The 22874-nt window shown below is 48.4% G+C and overlaps 8 protein-coding genes across 8 annotated transcripts; 7 read left to right on the plus strand and 1 right to left on the minus strand.

Annotated features, from left to right (window-relative positions):
- Positions 1-444: 444 nt before the first annotated feature.
- Positions 445-3076, minus strand: PV08_11841 (uncharacterized protein; the record flags this gene model as incomplete). Its single annotated transcript, XM_016386149.1, has 4 exons — positions 445-1100; positions 1147-2115; positions 2167-2294; positions 2349-3076. The coding sequence occupies 4 exons, from the start codon at positions 3074-3076 to the stop codon at positions 445-447; spliced, it is 2481 nt and encodes an 826-aa protein (XP_016230281.1).
- Positions 3077-4219: 1143 nt separating this feature from the next.
- On the plus strand, positions 4220-4618 carry PV08_11842 (uncharacterized protein; the record flags this gene model as incomplete). Its single annotated transcript, XM_016386150.1, has 2 exons — positions 4220-4291; positions 4343-4618. 2 exons carry the CDS (start codon positions 4220-4222, stop codon positions 4616-4618), a joined length of 348 nt encoding a protein of 115 aa, XP_016230282.1.
- A 3115-nt stretch (positions 4619-7733) lies between these two features.
- On the plus strand, positions 7734-9725 carry PV08_11843 (uncharacterized protein; the record flags this gene model as incomplete). The annotated part of the gene is made up of 1 exon (XM_016386151.1): positions 7734-9725. The coding sequence occupies one exon, from the start codon at positions 7734-7736 to the stop codon at positions 9723-9725; it is 1992 nt and encodes a 663-aa protein (XP_016230283.1).
- Positions 9726-10169: 444 nt separating this feature from the next.
- On the plus strand, positions 10170-10643 carry PV08_11844 (uncharacterized protein; the record flags this gene model as incomplete). The annotated part of the gene is made up of 1 exon (XM_016386152.1): positions 10170-10643. One exon carries the CDS (start codon positions 10170-10172, stop codon positions 10641-10643), a length of 474 nt encoding a protein of 157 aa, XP_016230284.1.
- A 2458-nt stretch (positions 10644-13101) lies between these two features.
- Positions 13102-13794, plus strand: PV08_11845 (uncharacterized protein; the record flags this gene model as incomplete). Its single annotated transcript, XM_016386153.1, has 1 exon — positions 13102-13794. The coding sequence occupies one exon, from the start codon at positions 13102-13104 to the stop codon at positions 13792-13794; it is 693 nt and encodes a 230-aa protein (XP_016230285.1).
- An 871-nt stretch (positions 13795-14665) lies between these two features.
- Positions 14666-15446, plus strand: PV08_11846 (uncharacterized protein; the record flags this gene model as incomplete). The annotated part of the gene is made up of 2 exons (XM_016386154.1): positions 14666-15093; positions 15152-15446. 2 exons carry the CDS (start codon positions 14666-14668, stop codon positions 15444-15446), a joined length of 723 nt encoding a protein of 240 aa, XP_016230286.1.
- Positions 15447-16989: 1543 nt separating this feature from the next.
- PV08_11847 (uncharacterized protein) lies at positions 16990-19632 on the plus strand (the record flags this gene model as incomplete). The annotated part of the gene is made up of 5 exons (XM_016386155.1): positions 16990-17611; positions 17658-17679; positions 17733-17830; positions 17879-18018; positions 18817-19632. 5 exons carry the CDS (start codon positions 16990-16992, stop codon positions 19630-19632), a joined length of 1698 nt encoding a protein of 565 aa, XP_016230287.1.
- An 821-nt stretch (positions 19633-20453) lies between these two features.
- PV08_11848 (uncharacterized protein) lies at positions 20454-21648 on the plus strand (the record flags this gene model as incomplete). The annotated part of the gene is made up of 3 exons (XM_016386156.1): positions 20454-20823; positions 20874-21327; positions 21375-21648. 3 exons carry the CDS (start codon positions 20454-20456, stop codon positions 21646-21648), a joined length of 1098 nt encoding a protein of 365 aa, XP_016230288.1.
- Positions 21649-22874: the final 1226 nt, after the last annotated feature.

A 22874-nucleotide genomic window follows, 5' to 3' on the forward strand; every position in this document is an offset into this window, starting at 1 on the left:
GACTTTTGCCTCGAAATCGTTCTACATTCTTGCGGATCAAGTCTGCGTGATGATAATCATTCGCGATCCTCAGATAGCACATCATCCCGATGCCGACCAGACAATCACTGAGGGGGGAAAAACACCTGCATCCAGAAAAATAACTGATCAAGCCCTCACCAACAAGCTCAACGAGGAACGGCAAGTTGCAATTTTGAAGTCGCATGACGATCCTCCCAGTCGTAGCCCTTTCACTTGTAAGGTGGGTGAGATTCTCGCTCTCGAGGGAGGGAAGGAAGGTCTTCAAGTCAGGGCTGGAGGGATCGCCTCACGATTCATACCCTACAAAATTGAGCGCAAGAGGGAGGAGCAAAGTCCATGCAGAAAAGAACCGACTGAGGCTGCTGTGATATCCTGATCTGCTTGATTATGATGTGGCTGAAGAATGCAATTATAGTACCATGCCTACCAATGCGGATTTGGAAACCCATCCCCCAGATTGAGCCAGTTATCAATGTCTAAATCTTGAATGTCGTGTTCAGACTCTGGGACGCAAAATTCTTCGTTATCGAGGTGCACATCTTCAACGTTGTTCTTTTCAAGGTAATCTAGCCACCGACCGAAGTCCGTAGACTGATATGGGGCGCCGTCACCGAGAATCAGGGCGTCAGGAAATATTCCGAGGTCGACCTCTTCACCTTCAGCGGAGGAGCGCCTATCAGCACTCATGAGCGCCTGCGCAGTTGGCCCAAGTTCATCTTGTTCGCCAACATGATCTCCCAAGGATCTTTCCTCACAGTCAGTGAGTGGAATGGGGGCAAGGGCCGCAAGCGTTCTGAGAGCGTCGACGACCTCTACGACATCAGAGCGGGGATGTATCTCCATTTGTGGAGTGAAGTTGTCGGCGGCAACTTCGTCGGTGGTAAACTTGTCTGCATAGTCTTCACTGGGCTTCTGGGCGTGAGCAAGACTCATTCCAAGGTTGACACGATCACCTTCCGCGGTGGTGTCCGTGCTGACACTACCCACACGACGCCGTTTATGTGGCTCCTCTCCAGACTCAGAATCGCTGTCTTCGCATCCATTAGTAGTTGTCTTGTTTGAGGAGGTCCATGATGTCCCTGTCTTGTGTTAGTGGTTAATGTTGGAAGATGAGGAACGACAAACCGGCAATCTGCTCCCTGGCCTCGGCCTCTCGACTATGAATGTTAGAAGACTCAACTACCTCTGTTGAAGGTGGATTTTTATTTCGAGGCGCTTCCTCGCCCACTCGACAAGGGAGTCCATTTGGTCGCTCAGGTAGGGTCGTATTGTCGACAGATACCTCCGTCATGTTGCTTGTAAATTGATCAGGAGGGATATTGGAAGATGCCGTGTTACCGTTTTGATCCAAATGTATGTCCAAGCTTCCCTGTTCAGATGCAAAGTCCATGGGCATCCTGGGTACGTCGTTCCCGGGGCAGAACTCATTAGTCACGAGGTCCTGCGCAGCCGGCCAAATTTCATCTCCTTTGCCAGCATGGGGTCTGTGATCTTCAATGACCTCCATAGTGACTCCGTCCATGTGCACGTCTGGAGTCTTGTTGCTCTCGTTCGAGTTGACGCCTGAGGGAGAGCACTCGTGGTGTGTATTCGACGGGTGTTGCGCTGACCGTGTCTCCGAGATTGTGTTTTTCTCGAAGTTGTTGAGATCTGTCGAATTGTCCGAGTGAGGTTGGATGAGCCTGAGACCCGAATGCGTATCGGGAATCTGTTCGTCGATTGCAACAGGCGCCACGCCATCCAGGCGACGACGCTTGGGCTGGTGATAATCATGCCCAGTTGATGGTGTATGATAGATTTCATAAACATCGATGCTTTGTTCAGGGGTACTGAAGGCAGTGTCGTCGCATTGTTCAGAGGTTTCAGAGGCAGTATCGTCGCTTTGTTCAGAGATATTGGAGGTAGTGTCGTCGCTTTGTTCACAGGTATTGGGGTCAGTGTCGTCGATTGGCTCGGGGGTGTTGGAGGCAGTCGTTGTTCCTGCCGCTGGGTCCTTCTTTTTGATGTTCTTTCTGATGTTGGGTTGTTTGTCATAACTGTTGTCCTTTTCAACGTACAGAAAAACTTCGTCGCGTACAGCCGTTTCGTACAAATCTAGGGGATGACATTAGTGTTGTTAGTAATGTGACAACTTGAAGCACTCACCCTGAACGAACCATTTAACGATGGCGAACCAAGCAGTCGAAAGAGTATTGTTCGCGAATACAGGAAGTTGTCCACAGTACTGTCGAGCAGCATCAATTTCGACTTCGCTTAGAGGACTTCTCTCGAAACTGGGTGCCGGTAAGCTATGATCAGAATCCCAACTTAAGCGACATATCACTTACGAGGTAGCATTTTGATGAACCCCGAGTGAAACTCCGCGACCTAGTCGGAGCCATCTGCGTCCTGCAACAGTGCGTTTCCTCACTTCACTATGTAGCAATTGTCTTTGTTTCTTGTCTGCATCATCAATCTTTTTTTTGGTGGCAATCTCATCCGTGACAAGTTTGACCCCCCCTTTATTGCCCTCGGTGCGGATCTTTTCACACGTCGTAAATAGACAGATAATCTCCCTCATCACTCGACGACGTAGTTTTAGCAGTGTTGTGTCATTCTGGAGGTAGTCTTTCTCATACTGCAGGCACTTTTGAACAACTTCTGCGCTGGTCGCGGGACGGGCATCACGCGCTGCGCCCCAAAAATAAGAAGGGTCCTCAATCCACCGGGAAGCGTCCGAGAGTCTTGACGTTGTTGATTCATCGTCCAGTCTCCATTTTCGTAGCTTGGGCGCGACTTGCTTGACTTGGTCCGAAGAGAGAGGGTTCTGATTATGTTTTATTGTTGTCAAAAACTTTTCAATATCCTCGTCTGAGGCTTGCCTTTGGCGTATCGGTTCAAGTACTTTCAGAAGTTTTGGTTGGGCTTCCAGCAGCGTAGAAGGAGCCCGTGTGAAATTCCGTACGAGATTCCCTAGAGCCTTGCTTTCATCATCGCAGTTCTGAAGTTGTTTTCCAAGGGTCTTGAGTGATTTCAAGACGTCTGGACTAACTTCGTTACTTTGGTGGTTGCCCATGTTTACTTGAGGTAAGTGCTTTACAGAGTTGAGTCGACGAAGTCGGGTGAAAGGGGGTCACAAGCACCGAGGAGCAACTAATCCATATTAGGCCGAACTGCACCAAAAAATGGTTTTTGGTGCAGTTCGGCCTAATATGGATTAGTTGCTCCTCCCTTGGCCTTAGGTCTTTCCAAGTCCTCAATGTTAAGCCTAGTTACGGATTTGGCATGCTTTGCTCCTGGGTGTCCTGAATTTTCACAGAACAGATGCGAACCTCGTCGATGAGCCAAAGATAATCACACCTACATAGCTCTCTGGAGCAGTTCATCATTGAAGGTTGTCAACCATGAGAAGTAGTGAAACTGGGCTTACGCCTTGGAAGTTCGGAAAGTTCCACTGGGACATATCAGAGCGACCTCTTCCACTCACCCACCAGATAAAGATTCCTTCTCCTGCATGACCCTGGTTGCCTGGTTGCCTTCTTTCTCTGCTCTATTCATTTGTCCCTTTGCTCAGCCGGAGTTCAACATCATGACCGCTCCGACAAAAGATCCCGCGTGGCTTTGCAGCGTGGTCAGTGTCTTCTTCACCATATTGTTTGTTGTGACGGCTTGGACAAAGTTGTCACTGAGACACATCAGCCGTATTCTATGTTTTCTGAATGGCTGTTGCCAAATACTTTTTGAAATTGCCCTTATCATCATCCCCCGAGCAGCACCGCAACTTGTTAACATTCCTCACCTTGTGGCCCGCGTGGCTCTTTTCTTCCTTTATTTTCTCTTTGTGAGTTTCGTCCCGGCTCCGTTGGACAACCATCTAACCACTTCAGCAGGCTGGGGAGGTATACGGCCTGGTTCAATCTCCAGGGAAGTCACTATATGATCGGATCGTCGTCCGAAATGTGACAATATTGTCGAGCATCCTCGCTGTTGGTTTATTTGTATCGTCTCTAGTCTTGGGGTGTGTGTTCCTCTTCCATTGTTTGAATAGTGCTGATGACACCACATACACAGACAAAGTGCATTCGCCAGCTTGCTTCTTTACACCCTCGCCATCTCACTTTGTTGTCTTTATTCGATGGGCTGGGTAGCGAAACTATTGTGGCTTACAGGGCCCGACGAGACCCGCGTTGTAATGTCCTATCATTTGTATCAATCGATTATGTCTCTGGTCATGAATCTTGTCGCCTTCGGGCTTCAGAGATTCAGTCCGTGGAAGATATTGTGGCTTGCAGTAAGTCGAATTTTCATGATACCGCTTATTTACTCACGTATGAAGATTCAGCTCTTGATCAGCAATGTCCTTTTGGCGTTGGGTGGGCTTTTCAAGACCGAACTTTTCAAGACACTATACTTCAAGATACGACTCCTCTACATGGGCCACGTTGGCCATGAATTGCCTATGAGGAGATCCTCGAGTTGCGAACAGATCGTCTCCAATGAGCACTCCGGAGCTAACTCCACGACAACATTTGCCACGATGAATGAGAGGGTCAATGAGCTAGATCAAGCTCTCGACCAGTCGATGCAGACCCTCGAAGGTATCGAAAGGAAGGTGTGACAAGCGAACTCCCGCCTTTTGGCGGTTGTTCTTCGTTGATGGGGTGTCGGCAGAATTGAGGGCAGCTTTGGTACATATTCTGTGTCACTGTAAAGTCCATTCATGAGATATCTGCGCGTCTTTAGATCTCCTCTTGGGGTTGATAGGGTTTCTTCTTTGTCACCATAGCATTCCTAGTGACAGTTTGAACGAGAACTTGCGCCCATCCTCCTGCTACCTAGCCTCGAACATCCCTTACTCTTAGCACCCTGTTAGACCTGTTGGTTTGTGAATCGGAAAGTCAAACCAGTATCGCACCAGGAGTTACAACGCATTTGACATCAGCGTATAGTTCATCACACCATTCCTGGTTCTCCGATTGGGTCACGGGCCAGAACCGTCTCATCATTCAGAGAATCAAGGCAAAAGTGAGCGCTCGGACCTGAAGGCGTTTTGTGGCTTTGATGGCCCCTGTCGCGCTTCCCGTACAACAGGGATGTATCACAATGAAGCTCTACTCTATCACCACCAGAATACGCAAGCGAGATTTGTGATCAGGAAAGCTATACATATGGCTAGTCTTGACCATGAATGATTCTAAGAACTTAGGTCCCTTGCAGCAACAACACTGTCCACGCTTCAATCCCTCCAGATGCCCAAGGCCCCTTCTCATGCAGGTCCTCCTGTTGCCTGGTAGCCTTCTTGTCTCTGTTCTGTTCATTCGTCCTTTTGCTCAGCCACAGTTCCATATCATGAGAGCTCCTAAGACTGTTGGCCGCGTCGTTCCTTTTTTCCACCATTTTCTAGCAGTGAATTCCGTTCCAGGCTCTTTTGAACCACTACCTGACAGCTGAGAGAGGCTGGAGAGGTATACGGTCTTATTCAATCCTTGAGTTTGTTCCTACACGACTGGACAGTGTTCCAAAGTGTGACAACATTGTTCGGCGTTCTTAGTTTTGTTGTGAGTGTTCCTCTTGATGAGTTCCTTGAAGCAGCGCTGATAACATCGCAGACGAGATACGTTTATCGGCCTGCTTCTGTTCACTCTCGCCATCCTGGTTTTTGACATTGGCCGGGACTCTTAAGGTACGACACCTCTACAACGACCATTACAACTGCCCCATCACTCAGAGTATGAAGTTAGTCTTCCGTCAAACTAGATGATGAGGTGGCGTTCATGCCCCTCAATCTCGTTGCGCGCTATGTTTGCTATCGTCGACAGGCAGAGATCCACGTCTCATCATGTTTTGCCATGAATCCTGTCTTCATAAATTCGGGGGCGCGCACATAAATCCCTCGCCCTCGTTAGACCGACCAACCTAGTCCTCCGCTTAGCCCTCCTTAACAACTTTGTTGTTAATCGCCTGTGAAATGCCTAGCTTTCGTGGTGACCGAGCGAGACCCGACTCAGGAGCCTTGCCAAGGTATCTCCATCCTGTATTTGCGCCATCAGACTTCTCAAAACACTCCCCAGAAGAGAAGTCATCAAACTTCTCAGACCGCTCTCCAGAAGAAACACCATCAAACTTCTCAAATTGCCCTTCAAAAGAGGCGCCGTCAAACCTCTCAGAACACCGCTCTCCAAAAGAAAAGCCATTGCACTCCTCAGACGGCCCACCGAAAGAGGTGTCACCAACCTTCGCAAACCACTCTTTTGAAGAGGCGTCACTAAACCTCTTCAACTACCCTGAAGAAAAGAAGTCTTTACACTCCTCAAATCGGCCTGCAGAAGAGATATCATTACACTTGTCAGACTGTTCTCAACAAAAGAAGCCGTTACGCTCCTCACACCACCCTGTAGAAGAGATATCATTGCACTCCTCATACCGCCCTGCAGAAGAGATGTCAAACCGCCCTCAAGGATTGCACCCTTCAAACGCGTCATCACACTCTTTATCTCGGCCTCCAGAAGAGAAGTCCTTTTTCAATCATGATGAAGACAGCTGTGCAAGTTGGATCTCGAAATTTCTGAAGCCTCTCACTAAATGGCTTCCCCCTCATGTTTGTCTTGATTCTTCGGAACCCGGTTATTCTCACAATCATACATGAGACAGTCGTCGCCATTCCAAGCTTCAATACTTCTGATGCTGATATCCTTTGCAGATTGTTCTTCAATGTCTTTATGAGAAGAATCGTTGCAGATGTCGAGAATCAACGACATTAGCCTCCATAGGCGGGAGTGTTAGGGCATCAATCCTGATCCTTTGCAGACCATCGTTGAAGTTCCCTGTATCTGTGGGTGGTTGCATGTGCGGAAGGGGAGTCTGGAGACCATGCTCATCATAGTTGGGTTGGTAGAAAGGCGAAATTGTCTGCGCTTGCTGAACGTCATTCGGAGACTCTTCATTTGTCCTCACGACTGGTTCGTCGAGCTCCCTACAAATATCCTCATACGAGGGTCCAGAGCCCAAGACCTTCATGAGACTCCCGAACTCGGGACTCCTGTTATCTTGGCATACTTTTAAGATCCTATCTATTAACCTTTCCGCCGATGCCTGTTTTTGACGGATACCCTTTGTTCTCTGGTCTTTCCTGGTTTGATATTGACAGGTCCATTTCAGCTTTGCGCATTCATTACATGGTTGCTCGCCATTACACTAGTTCGCTGTTAAATGCAACGATCATTTAGATGATTAAGCAACATACCTTTCTTCTTCGCTTTCTACAACCCTCACAAGCACTACTCACATGCTTACTTGGTCGACGCTGAGTCTTCTCACTCTCTCGAGGACTTATAGTTGGGAGATTCATAAGGCACAAGATCAACTTCAAGAATAGGCTTAGAGTAGTGTTGGTTATGGATCTTGTTGGCAGTAGTAAGGAGCTTAGATGGTCACTTGGTCACCCTTGAGGTAGTAACTCAGGCCGGAGAGAACAGATACTGTCCGAAAGTAAGATTCTTAAACCTCAACGTGTCTGCCCCCTCAGTCTTACTTATCTCTCCCCTCCACCTTGCACTCTCCTTTCGACAAGGTCTACTCGTATCCTGGGCTTTCCCAAGGTGCGCCAAATTGAGTCGAGTATAAGATAGAGTGATCACTCCGTCGGTCGCCTCTCAACTTCCTATGCTCCAGGTAGCAACCTCAACTGGAGTGAAAGATTACCTTGAACTGATTGTTGAATACATACATCCTCCATGGCAATGAAGTTCTGGCACGATCTCCGCCGGCATATCGAGAGTCATTTGTCGAGTCTGGCTCTGTTTCACAAGACGGATTGTGACCAAGAGAGGCTCTTACCTGCCCCAGCGACCTATGGAACGAGCTTGGCCGGTCCCTGGAACTCCAACCAGACCAAACTTCAGAACTCACGACAACGATCGTGGTTCTCAATCGAACGACTCCGTCTTCTTCTCGTCCACACATGGCTTTCCAAAACTGCATATCTCAGACAGTTTGGCGTCCTCATTCCTTACATCTACCCTTCGAGCGACTGGAAGACACAAATGAGCATGTTGACGATGGTTCTTGTCTTTTTCAAGGACCGCACCTTACAGGTGTTCATACCACGCCAAGTGGGTATGATTGTGGACAGCATTCACTCGGAGTCCATCAATGAGTGGGAGACCATCATTAAAGTTTGTTCCTGGATGTCTCTTAAAGTTCTGCTTGACTTTAGCCTTCCAGAGGAAGCAGCTGCGATACGAGTCTCCCAAGGCGCAATGAAGAAGATAGCTGGATCTTTCCACGCCCACATCTTGAACCTTTCTGCGGACTTCTTTCGTAGCGAACGATCCACCGACCTCATTGGGGCTCTCAACGATGGTCAGGACGTCAGTTTTATGATTGAGGATATGATTTTGAGGTTGGCTCCCGTGGTGATCGATCTTGTTGTTGCCATGATCTATCTCTACTATACCATTAATGGTTGCGTCACACTGGCAATTTTCTTGTCCAGTGGCACCTATATGATCTTGGGGCATTATGGAACATGTTGGCTGTCCGAACCAAACAGATCTTATCTTGAGAAGCGTCGACAATACCAACATGAATTGCAAGAATCGATCCAGAATCGGCAAACCATTGTGTACTTCCGCCGACAAGATTCCGAATCTCGCAGATTCTTGGAAACATTGACCGAATTTTTTAGGAGAGAAGGAATATATTTTATCGGATACATTTGCGTATCCAATGCCCAGGAAGTGTTTCTGAACATGGCGCTGTTCGGAGCGGCTTTTGCCACGATATTGGGGACCAAGAAAGAGGCGGAAGCTTCCAGCTTCATTGTCCTGGTCACTTACTGGATTGGAATATCCAAAAACCTCAAAGGACTCACCAAGAGTTTACGAGATTCTGGGCAGAAGCTGGTGGCTACAGAGAAGCTCGCCAATGTATTCGACGCAAAACCTACTGTGATCAGCGGAGACTCACAGTTAGTTACACGAGCTGGGGACGTTTCATTCAAGGATGTTTGCTTTACATATCCCGGACTAACTGACGGACTTGACAACATTACCTTCGAAGTTCCCGGTGGATCGACCGTGGGAATTGTGGGCGAAAGCGGTGGAGGCAAATCCGCCCTTGTCAACCTCTTACTTCGACAGGACGACCCTACCAGTGGCACCATTAGGATTGATGGTCAAGATATTCGGGATGTCACACTGGCCAGTCTGAGAGAGACGGTTGGAATTGTGTCTCAAGATTCTTTCATCTTTGACCGTTCTATCTTGGAGAATGTTCGGTTCGGGAGGCTCGACGCCAGCGATGAAGAAGTGAGAGAAGTCTGCAAGGTGGTGGGACTCCATGATTCGATCATGAAATTTGGAGAGGGTTACGAGACAAAAGCAGGTGAGAGAGGCAAACGATTGTCCGGTGGACAGAAACAGCGAATTGCTATGGCTCGGGTCCTTTTGAGGCGACCAAAGGTGATGATCCTCGATGAACCTACATCGGCCGTTGACTCTATCACTGAAGCTCGAATGATGAACGCTGTCGACAACGTTAACTCGAATGGTCCGCCCACCAAGATTGTTATTACTCATCGACTCTCGACCATCAAAAAGGCAGATCTCATTATTGTGCTTCGTAAGGGTCGCATAGAGGAGATGGGAACCCACTCCGAGTTGATCGAAAAAGAAGGAATGTATCATGCCCATTGGTCGTCCCAATTGCAATCAGTAGTGGTATAAAGTGGCAAGCACAATCTCACAATGGTGTAGTAATCTCTCTCCCACCGATTGGCGTGGATCCCAAAGATCAGCTCATGAATAATAGGATATCAAAAAAGGGCTTTTATCAGTTCTCCGGAGTTGTGGGTTGTAGTAAGTTAAGACGGGGTGGAGAGGCATCTAGGCCGTATACCGACCACTAAAGATTCATTCCTTGGCCTTCAATATTTTTCTAGTCATGTACATAGTCCAGGCATCCCCTGGAAGCCTTCCACAGAGAACAAGGAACCTTTTCAACCTCTCAGACTTTGACGCTCTGCCCGCCCCGATTCTCTTGTTGTTCTCCCATCTTGAGCTCTCTTGTACTTGACATTTATCCGGTCCGAGCCCTACAGCGTTGAAAGACTTACCATTCTTCCTTCCACAGAGACGCACGACCTCACGAAAGTATCGAAAATCTACACCATGGGCCCCCAGTGGATTGACCACATCTGCAAGGAATTCCGAGAAGCATCGAAGAAGGAGTATACAACGAATCGCGAAAAGGAGGATCACCTCATGAAGCTGCTTGACGACGGTTGGTCCGAAGTAAAGAAGACCTTTGAAACAGCACGGGACAAACGAAAGATCACATCCTGGTCAATACTGGTGAGCGAGACTCTAACCGATGCGATGGTGTCCACCGAGAAGCACCATACACTCCTGGACTACGCGATCGTTGTTTGTCATTGCTCTACTGTATTGAAGTTCCTTAGGAGCGTGTGGAAGGGACTTAAAGGTCTGGAGCCAGCAGATATAGACCTTCAAGTGTTCTATCTAGAGAGGGACGTTGAGTTTCATCATGCGAGTTTGCGACTGGGAAGATACAAACTCGAACCTTGGGGGTTGAAAGACGATTATAAGAAGGCAGAGAACAGTCCTCCTTCCACCTGGGAATAGGATGTTCAATCGGTCAGAATTGGGAGCTCTCCCGGTCTAAAGCCATACTGCGCTGACCGAGTCATTCTTTCCCGATCTCTCTGACCTTCCTCGATCATCTAAGGCAGAGAGGCCCCGCGTGGCAGATATCACAACAGCATGAGGCTCTTTGGGTAGTGCTGGAACTGCGAAAACAGGCCTTCAACAGGTACCTAATTACGGTCAGCTGGGGACCAGTCAGATCGTTGGAAGACTAGTCTTCAACAGTCAAGAGGAATGGCCGGCGAACTGGGTGACGGAGCACGTTGGCTCATGCGTCAAGGCAGGGTTTTCGGTGGTCCTAGTGAGTGGTTCAACACCTGGATGGTCTATGATAAGGAAGTCTTAAGCGTAATCAATGTCATTCCTTCATATCTCCCATCTGTTGAGTTAATCAGGACCTCTCTGATCTAAGGCGTGATTTCTGCATGGCTTTTTGACTTGAAGTAACCTAGCTACATGGACAAGCAGGGGGTTAGTCAAAGACTGGATACCCAATTTGGTTGCTCTCCTTTTTGCTGTCGGCATTTTTGCAAGATGACTGCACAACGATTTGCTCCGTGCGATTCCGATGGTTGATCCGAGGTTTATTAGATATAGTATAAGGCATGGCATTGCCACATGTGCCCCCTTAAATTAACTAATAAGTGATTTACCCACAAGAACATCCTGGAGTGCACAATCGATCTAAATCAAAAAACTTTTGAGGCGTTTCTTTCCTCTTAGTTGAGGTGCTACATGCGTCGCTTTTTGTCACAATTGACATTCCATTCTTCTGGAATTCCTAATCACCTACACACTTTCTGTTTGGATCTTGGAAGACTTACAAAGTCCCTTCTGGAGGATACGGAGCGAAGTTCTCGCACGACTACAACCTGGCGAGACATTAACAACAAGCGCACTAAAAGAAAGCTTTCACCTGCCACGACTGCCGCCAAGTCTTCAGCCGGCATTGGAACCTCGCCCAACACAGGATTCGAAACATTCAAGAATCCACTGATGGCCTCCTAGAAGGGAGCGCTCACCTGCTCAGACTACAACTGTTCTTCAGAAAGTATTGAGACGTCGCTCGGCACAGATTTACACAACATTCGCCGGAACTCTAAGAGCAACTGTATTGCATGATCCACTGATGCCCTCCCCAACGAGAAGAAGAAACAGAGCGACCTATATTAAGGTCCGCAGACATGTCAACGACAAAGACGACAGCAGGCCATTTGCCTACCACACACCAATATAGCTGGCGTTCAGATAGCAGCTGTGAAACTCCTTCTCTTGAAAATCATGGCACTTCGGGCGATACGGAGCAACGATCAAAGAGTTCATCGACTCAATCTACTACGCCAAATTCTACAACACCCACCTCACGGGTGCAATGGTACAAGTCACCATATCATGACACGATCATGATACGCATTCCTCATAGCATCTCAACCCAGATTACACTGTTTGGATATCCATGCTCTGAGAATATGGATGCATTCTCTGCTTGCACACTCTTTCTCAAGGTTCTTAGAGAGGCTCTCTATCCCCATCCTTTGCTTGAGGATGAGTGTGAAGATTTCACGAAGTGGCAGGAGGTAGCTAAAGGCCGGTTCGTGTCAACACAGGCCATTCGTCATGAAATGCTAGCCGCCAAACTTGCCAACGACCGTCGGAGACACAACCTTTGTGCGATCCTTCTATCATCACTTGATACGATAGAAATACTTCTGAATGATGAACAACATAAGGGTATGATCTTTGAATGGCCGTCGTGGAAGTCAAAATCCCCAGCCTTTATTGATTTCTTTTCAGCCACCACAATGAGGAGTTATAGGTTGATAGTTTCTCTTGACATGATCAGGGACTTTCAAACTGAGAAGTTTTTGTTGTCCCTCAAGCCGAATGAGTTCACCCTGTTGCTAAGCAACCCTCGAAACTGGCCAAAATTAGTGTACCGAGTACAATGCGTCGAGGAACAACGGAAATAGTCTATCCATAGAATCGTAGATGGAGAAACATCAACTCGGCTGGAGTTACGACGCATATGACAGCACTTGAGCTTCGGCTCGTGACGCGCTATGTTTACTCAAGAATAGGGTTAGAGTAGTGTTGGTTATGGGTCTTGTTGACAGTAGTACGGAGCTTAGATGGTCATTTGGTCACTCTTGAAGTAGTAAATCAGGCCGGAGAGAACAGTTACTGCCTGAAAGCAATATTCTTAAACCTCAACGTGTCTGCCCCCCTCAACTCTCCTTTCCTCCAGTCCTTATTTATCTCTCCCCTCCACCTTACACTCTCCCGTCGACAAAAGCGCAGACCTTCCCAGAAAGGACCGCAGTTGAGACACTCTCATACAGTGGCTCTCGGTGAGTAATCCAAAAACGCCACCCTATTTCAGAAGGCAACTGACATTGTCGATAATCAACTGCTCAGTCGTCGTGATCGAAATTTCGAAATGAAGGAAAACGTCATGAAAGACTCAGAAAAGTCAATCGAAGGGCTCCGTCACTCAATTCAAACTCTCTTATCATCCTTTGAGATGCCCTCCGAGGAACAACCATTGAGCCTCATCTTCCACTCGAGCAATGAGACACCAATGGTCCAGATCCACGATAGCAAGTGGCTCGTTGAATTCAAAGAGGTCCTCAAGTCGGATGACCAGATTGTTCATGAATCACAGGTGCCCCTGGAATCGGCCGTTCTTGCATTGTATCACTGGGCCAGTCGAAATTCGGGGCCTTCCGAGGAGCACGAGCGCATCATTGAAATGCTCGATAAGCTGCGAGAAAGATTGATGTACTGCGCCATCATAGCTCGAATTGATGGCGATGAGGAACGATACTTCGAGCTTTTCCCGACGGCATGTCTCGGAGAAGGAATTGTTCTCCCAGCGAGGTTGATCGACGAGATGATTATTCAACCAGCGAAGCTTCGCGGAGAGGTCATTTTTTCCCCAGCTCCAACTGTCAAGGTCCATGGTCATCTCTGTGAATGGCATACGCGGGAACGGAGGTGCGTGGTCAGCTACGACGGTCACATGTTGAAATTGGACGGGAAGCTGCTGAAAGATGGACCATTGGTACTATGTGGAGAAACGGGCAAACTCCATCAACGGCTCCTTCGTCGCTATTTTGCTCAGCACAATTGACATTCTGTGCTGTCACCTAAAGTAGCATTGAGTTTGAACTTCCGTGCTGAACCAAGGAAATGACCAATTTCATGGCATAGAGATATCATATCTTGCTGTACTGGTTTTCTATGGGGGATAGTAACTCCCGAGCTCCGGGATACGCAAGCGTAGAACAAGTAAGAGGAACATCTCTCCGGGGTTTGCTCCAGGAGCGTAGCCCCTTCTCCCTTGTATGTTGCTCTTCCTTCAGTTGAAATCCGGGCGGCGAAAACCCGCCACAGCCAGGCTTGTGGTGATAGCGTCACAGAATACAATCTCCACCAAGAGGGTCATGGCTAGCTGTGTGTCTGCGTCCTTCCCTCATGAAGCTGCGTATTTCAGCTTGAGATATATTACGATCGTTCATCCTTACGCTCTTAAGCGTGACCACCAGGAGCTGACCCACGGGCATAAGTATCTCTTATCACCTGCTGTGCTTTCCCCGAATTTGCTTTCTCTTCTATCAGCCCCTATCAGGTCCCCCCCACAAGCGACTGTGAAGCTTTCGCTTCTTCGCTTTCATCAACGAATGTGCTGACGTACATGAAACTCGTTGTCTTTCTGTGCTTTCTTCAAGCGCGATCAATCTTCGAAAATCCTCATGACGACAACTCCTGAGCCCGGTGATCATAGGGCATTGATCCAAGTAAGATCTGAACTCTACACAATCATTTTTCAAGGCTTATCAGGCACCAGTCGCCCACAGACTCAGCATTCGAAAGCCCAGGGTTTGAACCATTTCCCGGTGTGTCTAAGCTGGCAATATCTAACCAGAATTTCAGGGGGGCTTCTAGTACCTGTGAATTGGACGAGAATCAACTAGGATATTGGTGGTTATGTACTCGACAATATGGACGTAGTATGTGCTACCGTTTCTTCATGTTCCTCAGCATCGCTCAAATTAAGCTCAGGCTTCCCGTCTCCCATCGATGATGGCGCACAAGACGATCACTTGGCCCGACATCTCTTATTTCAGGAAGTACTGCAGAATCGGACATTCTGTGCGCCCGTCAATCTGGAAAACGGAAAAGTGCTTGACCTATACACCAGAACGGGCAAATTGGCCGTGGACATCGCGGACGAAAACCCGAGTTGTTCAGTGACCGGTGTTGACGAGAGTCTAATGCACGACGAATGGGTTCCGTCCAACCTCGTCTTCGAGATTGCCGATATCGAAAACGAGGACTGGACATGGAAGGATCGCTTTCGATTGGTCATTTACCGTGGGCCTGGGGGGTTTACAAAGAACTTGTCGCGTCTACTACGTCGATGTTTTGAGTAAGTCAGCAGGATTGGTCTACAAGGCGAGATGAAGTATGGGGCTAACATGTAACAGAAGTCTCGAGGATCAAGGCTATGTAGAATTTCAACTTTTGGCCCTGGATCCGCAATCTCACCGAGAAGGCCCCCGGAGCGAGGAAAGCAAGATTCGGGATTTACATCGTAGGCTGTCAGAGGGGCTGTCCGCGACCGGGAGAGAGCTGAATGTACACCACGAGCTTCCTCGACAACTCCAGAAGATCGGTTTCCACAATATCGAGCACAAGAAGTTTGCTGTACCTCTTGGAAAATGGCCAAAGGACCCGAGATTGGTAATTCTGTTTATCGAGGAAAACCGAAAAGACGGCTGATATTATGACAGAAAGAGATAGGTGGTTTCTGGCAAGCGGCACTTGAGGAGGAACTGGAAGCATTGACGCTCCTACCATGGATCTATGGTCTGAGGGAAAACTACACCAGTTGTCAAGTGTATCTCGCGGAGGTTCGGAAGGAGTTAAAAATATGTCGACAATTGCGCCTGTCCATGGAACTGTATGTATACCGTCCTCGATCGCCGTTACCACTAACCTAGCAATAGTCATATTATCTACGCACAAAAACCATGAGATCAGATACACACAGCTACGGAGAAAGAGAGTATAAAACGCTGTATGTGTCCTTCTGTCGTCGAGTTCTGTTCGCTTCCACAGATGACAGAAATCAGACTATGCATGACCTTTTTAAGCCTCAGTGCCACGAGCCAGCCTCCCCAAAGTTCACTAATTGCAATCGAAGCCTCGGTAGGGGCTTGAAGGACACGGAGAGACACATAGGCAACAACGACCCAGAGCTTTAAGTCCAGATTGGATCCTTAGAGTCGCACTATACCGCTAGATGAGGAGGAGCGTCCCTCCAGCCACCCTGGTCTGATTATCGCCGGGCCCCAAGCCTCGTGAGGCGAGTCTAAGGGGGTGGAGGGTGCAATCCAATTATGATTGCCATCTCCTGCAATGCTATACGGTACTATTCCTTTTCTCGAGGACCGGCAATCCACCAGGATGCGAATCTAGCGCGATGGGACACGCAAAAGAAGACGTATACGGATAAGACGGATGACTCCATCTTGTCGCTCGTGTCTGGTCAGCTCTGATTCGAAATCTAGATTTCGAAGACTGAGCACGGAAGACACATAGCATAATGGCGAAATAAATGTAAAACGTTGTGGTCAAGCCAGTCGGTCCTTTCTGCCCAAGGTCGGCTCAGCTTGACTACAGCGCCACTTCACATCCACCTTCCCCTCCTTGTCATCTCTCTCCGTGGTAAGTGTTTTACCAGTACACGAGGCAATAAAAGCCACTGACAGGGGTAAAAGATCGACGATCACAATCTCCAGTCCTTTCGTTTCGCGACCCGTTTAGACACAGTTGCTGAGACATGTCACTCCAAGTTCGCCCGAAAACAGATCTAGAAAGGAAAAGTCAGGCAGCGCCATACTGAGCCGCTAGAAAGGGGTCTCGCTCTCCTTTTTTCAATGCTTGACACTATATATCAAGCCACTGATGATATGAGCTGTTCGGAAGGATGGCGTTGTCGTCAGGCATTGGTGGGCAAGCGTCCTGGAATTCAAGCCATCCACCAGGTGCCAGACTTTGGTAAGCCTACTGAATCAACTGCCTGGGATTCGAGATTGAGCCGATAAGTGAACAAGCCCCCACGATACACGCTGCTAGAGACATTCTTGTCCGCTTCGACAGTTTCGTCCACCATTCTGGCACCATCCTGTCCTCCCCAGGAACAGCCCGGCTGATCCCTCTTCAGTGTTAAGCTATCGACCGCCAAACTGTCAAAACCCGTCCCGCGTACTCGGATGTCCAATCAGAACAAACACTCACTCAGACGCGAGCTACGAGCACTATGGAGGCATCCAACGGATCCGATGGATCCGACATGTCTCTTTCCTCACAACCCTATCCGACCGTCTACACTGATCACTCTCTTCTCAACTCTTCTCGCCGTGACAGCCGCTATCCTAAGCCCGTGACGTCAACATACATACTTGGTTCTTGGAAATTGAACAAGATCTTAGAATATCCAGATCATGGAAAGTTCTTCATCACTTATTTCCATTATTCGGTTATAATCCATTGTCAATACCAGAACTGCGAGTATGGCTCCTTGGAAGCAGGTCTCAGGATGCTTCCTTTGGACGCTAAGAGTGAAGCTCTATACGACGCCTTGCAGTATCATCTACAAAATATTGAATTCGGCGCAATTACCTTTCTCACGTTGAAAACCATCGGAGGTACACTGGAAGTTCAAGTCAAATCATTGCACGAGAGATCTGATATTAACGGGAATATCCTTGAGGAATCCCCGAGTGTCTCTTCAAGAGGGGGCGACTTGTACCAAAGACACAATGAAGAAAGCCGCCGGGAAGGGTTTCATGAGATTGATCTTCGAACCATTGATCCCGGGACTTTGAGTTGCCCTAGTTTGGCTTCAGAAACTCCGACTACGTTGCGTCGCGAAATTGCAGGTACGTCTCGCATTCAAACTTCTGAGAATCCTCTAATACTCGATAGAAAAATATCCTCGATCCAAAGCGTAAGTAATCATCAAAAGAAAATAGGTCCCAGTCGCTTCAGAACCCGGTCCAGTAAGCCGACCATGGTTGACGATAACTTTGGTGCCATCAGACAGAAGATCGAGTCCGCACCAAAGGCATTTGCGTCTCGCAGCGAAATTGCGCGACATAGTATGGCCAACCCTTGGCTGCGAAAGCTCTTCGCTAACTTTCTTACAGAGCTAATTCACAGCGGCATCAAACCACATGCTTGTGATTTCGAAGGCTGCGGGAAGCGATTCACCCGGAGACCTAATTTGACTAGACACATGCGAGTGCATACCGGAGAGAAGCCTTATATGTGCGAGCGATGTAGCAAGGTATGCCCAGTTTCGGTCCCAGCGAGGGAAAACAGACTGTCTAACCTCCGTGCAGCCATTTTCCTGCTTGGGTAATTTGGTGAGACACCGCCGAATTCACTCATGAAAGCGGCCTTCAAGTGCTCCTCTGCAAAGAAGAGCAGATAAGGAAGGTCAACGAAACGTGACAGGCAGCAGTCAATGTCTACACAGGATTTGACGGCACATCCTTTTTAGAGATTGCAGATATCGAAAACTATGGCTGGACATGGAAGGATCGCTTTCGACTGGCCATTTATCGTCGGCTTTGGGGGGGGGGGGGGTTACAAGGAACGTGTCGCGTCTACTACGTCGATATTTTGAGTAAGTCGGCAGCATTGGTCTACAAAGATCACTATGATCGTGTCCATGTGTAGATCATGGTCACCATGGATGGGTTCAATCTGGAATTGTCTCAGTGTCCGGGAAACTTGAAGCGAAATTTGGTTCTGATTAGGCTGAAATGGCGTGTATGGATTCGGATATTTAGGCAGAATGGTAGCTTCTTCACTGAGCACTGCTTAAATTGCTCAGGGTAAACAGTACTGTAAATGTGTCACTGCACTGGGAAGCATGTTTAATGATGAGGCTCAGCCTCAAGCCACTCTGCTGGTAATTCCAGAGAAATTACTGTGAGAATACACATGGCTGAATGATAGATTCGACGGTGTTGTGCCTATTGCATCTTGGCAGCTTGTGTGCGCAGTATTAAACAGTTCAGTGCTTCCACCTTTTCTATCTTACAGTCTCTTTTCGCATGCTTCTTTACATTCTCTTCAGAACCAGCAGGCACAACTCATTCTCTCACATAGCATTCAGGTCAACTTCATGGATATCGAGTCGCTATTATTGGATCCGAACCAGTCAGAAGGGTCGCCCGGGCAAGATTCTACTACTATCGACATAGACTCAACTGCAACTGGGAACTACCACGAGGTCGTTCAAGTGTCCGAGGAATCTATCGACTCTCAGGCAACAGACCAGAGATTTTCCTACGAACAGCTGTTGCTGATTCTCTCTTGCTTGTATGTAACCACAGGAGATCATTATCGCACTGGTGACGAGCGACCACTAGATGATATCATTCAACGGCATCCAGAAACTTGGACGCGAACGCTGGACAAAGAGAGCTGGAAAAGTGTTCATCATGCTTTCAATTCTATATCTTCCACAATGGTTGCGTCTAAGGAGTTGAAGCTATGGAGGAACATTATTCTCGACAAGCTACAGCGCCTGCCAGATCAAAGTATCCCTCCAATAATACCAGAACAATTGGACTGGGATTGGGAGCGCAGTGCTCATCTGGTTTGTCTTCATTATGGAGTTTCATCTGCCGATCCGGATATGTCAAAATTTTGGGACGAAGAGCGATTTACCAGGCTTACCGAGAAGCTCAGCGGCTCTGCCATGTTCCCGAACTCTCTTACTTTGGGGGAACTCAAGTCAGCGGTGAACAGCCTAGCATTGCTGCTCGGTAAACCAGCTGAGCTAAATCCAAGTCTATTTCCGCTGATGATTCCGAGGGATCGCACGAAGCGATCCGCAGAGGGGGGCTTAGGTGGGCGGAATGCCAAAATCCCAAGGAGGAGACCTTGACTCGATGGAAGGGTCTTGACTCGAGAGGATGTTAGGTGAGGAACTCCGGGGGCTTACACTGTCATCTTGTCATTCGTCGTTGGCCGGGCCAGCGAATGTTGTTGTAGAAAGCTGTATTTATTGCCTTCTCAGATCTCAGCTCCTGAGCTATAGTTCAAAAAGAAGCGTGCATTTTACCTCTAGGGCGCCAACAGATTTAGGAGGAGTATCAAGGCGTGAAACCACAAGTGGCTGTATTTAATAACACTCACCTATTGTTCTTTGGTCTTACATTCTCTCTTCGACAAAAACGCAGCGTGTAGTCTCCGTAGGAGCACCCAGATTCCCCCAAAATTCACGTCCGCCTGCAGCTCACGGCCACAATCGCGGGATTTGGTCTTGACTAGGCCAAAATGGCGTTTCGAACATAAAGTCTCTTCGCTCTCTGTTGCATTCTGGACTCATCATTCTCACTTGTTAAACCATTTCCTAGTCTCAACCCCCTTTTGTACTTCACCCCCACATAGGGCTCTGAAGAGGGCTGATCTGGAGACTGTCTTTCGCTACTTCTTGCCTCCCTGGTACGGCTGCCTCCTTCTTCGCTCAGAACTTTTGCAGTTTTGAACGACTGCCATTCTCCCTTCCACAGACACGAGCGACTTCACAGAAGGATCGAAGACTTAGGACCCAGTCTCTCGAGCTCTCTGATGACAGCTTGGATAGCCAATCTCCACAACCAGCCTACCGACCAGATGTTTTCAATGGTCTGCGTTTTACCCTTCTGTTGTATATTAGCTTGACGATAGCCGGTCATCTGAGTCTTTATCTCCTGTTTTGTGGTCATGCTGATTGTTTCCCAGAGCCGTTTCTTGCTAACGACCTTTCTGATGCACGACGACAAGCGACCACCACCGCGGCTGCCCGTCCCTGCACCCAAGGATGACCGCTCATCCTCGGCTAGCTTGACCCGTAGTGGTCAGTTGGCCTCGACTGTTCCTCTGCGCGCACGGTTCCCGCTCCGATCACGAACTGGATGCTGGACATGCCGCACACGCAAGAGGAAATGTGATGAACAGCGACCAAAGTGTGCCCTCTGTACTCGGCAGGGTTATACTTGCGACTACGCTCTTCGCCTGACATTTAGAGATGAGACAACACGGGTGCAAGACCGGATACAGAAAATCACGCGAATCGAAAACAGCAAATTGGATCGTAAGTCTTCTATATGGCGGCACGAAAAGCCCCTACTGACCTCTAAATAGCCAACTCACCCGCAAGGACCTACAACAGCTCCGGGTCTATGTCAGTAGATGATCTACCACATTTTGCGGCTGGGTCGATGGCCGACGAAGGACAAGAGAAAAAGGTGGAACACTCTTGCCCGGACACATACGTGGTTGACAATCAAGACGGTTTTAAAACCCTGCTCGAGTACAATGATGGACTCGCCTTCAAAAGAGAACCCGATGTGTGTCCACCACGAGCATTAATGGCAGCAACCCATCTGAGCCTTTCTGAGCGAGATATCGCAGTTGAGGGTATCCCGTTAGCGCGAGGCCCTGAGGATATCACTTCCTCAAGATTCGAGGACATTACCCGACAGACCACATTAAGTTCATCCAAGAACCTACACTCCCAGCTGTCTTCTCTCGGCTGGAACACTACTGGGAACGAGCGTTCAGGATTCGAGCTCCGGTTTGATAACAATGTTTCGTGGTATGTTTGATCCCTGTAAATGCGTCTGTTATTGACGTGTAAGACAGGATAGCCACCGCCTACGACTCTCGGCAATCTCCAGAAAATGGTGCCGATCATTACGAAACGATCTTTAATGAAGAAATCACATACGGATTGGCGCTACCATCACTATCACCCCGTCCGAACTTGTACAATCCCTATCAACAGCTTTACTCCTGGCAGTCGCAGCAAACATATCTATCTCAAAGTCATGTCGACGCAATGAATGATGTTAACATCACCGACGACGACAATTTTGCGCAGCACTACGATCAAAACTCAGCCAATCCAACCGTATGAGCGGCTTGAGAAAGGATACGACTCGAGGTACGCATACAGGTCGCATTTGGTAATCAGATGGAGCCTCCACGACGGGGTTGCTAGTCTCTGCAAGTCGAAACCTGACGTGTCTACAGATAGGTGGTATAGAGGGCGGTTTCGACGGCATTCTTCAGGTGGAACCAAGGGTTTGGGCACCTTTTGCAAAATAAGTGTGGCTTTACTCGCCACTCAAACCAAACCCTGGTTTTGAAGCTGAACAGCTGGCAACTCAGTAAACGAAGCTGGGAGTTCAATATTCTCCTGGTTTCTTGTAGAATCAACATTCATGGCCTAGCCTACTATTGCGAAGGAAAGTGGCTTCATCAATCGTGCGAAACCAATGATTATTTCGTATTTCGTCCTCGACTTGTCCTATTAGCCAAATAGGTCAGAGGGTTCTACACGAGGCGTATTCTGTTACGAGCAAGGAGAAACATTGGCCCCTGCCATACAGGCGCATGGTGGCTCCATATAAAAGGCAAACAGGTGCGAGTGACCTTTGATTCGACCAGGCGTCGAGCCAGACAGGCCCGTACAATTCTGATTGCCCTCGAACGCGTATTTTCACTTGGTGGTTGCCTTTTTGGTTAGCGAAGCCTTCACAGAGTACAAGACAAGGCGAAGTATCATCAATAGTACGTATAAGAATCTCCTTCGCCTGGGTCACAGTCTCTCTCCATTTTCACTCTGACTCATCGAAATTGGCTCTCGTTCCACTTTACGCGAGTTTCGCTATCGGGGTTCAACATCCAAAGACATTCAGATCTCCCACTGCAGCCGACACCATGTCACGGTTCAGACCAAAAGCAGGCCTGTCAGAAACCTCTCAGCCTTCTGGCCCTAGCGCCACGTCCTCGTCGTCGCCAATTTTCAACAGCAAGACTTCTAGGTACGCCTTCACGAGCCTTCGCCCGCATATCTTTATTTCTCATTAAGTTTCTGGGATCTAGAGCTGTCCGACAAAGACAGCAGCACCAGCAAGTATCGCTGCAGTCAAAGTCGAGAGAGGAACCCAGCAGTAATGAATTCCATCGATTAACCTTGGTCGACCACCATCGATCCAACAATCACCTTTCAGATCCCATGAGACGTTCCAAACGCCCCGCCCTTGACCAGAACGCTTGCTATCCGAATAAGAAGGACGATCGTGGACCGGGATTGCCCTTTTCCGCACGCCACGAACGGGCCCTGTCTTCACCCACCTC

This window comes from Exophiala spinifera (genome assembly GCF_000836115.1).
Source record: "Exophiala spinifera strain CBS 89968 unplaced genomic scaffold supercont1.10, whole genome shotgun sequence".
Taxonomy (NCBI): domain Eukaryota; kingdom Fungi; phylum Ascomycota; class Eurotiomycetes; order Chaetothyriales; family Herpotrichiellaceae; genus Exophiala; species Exophiala spinifera.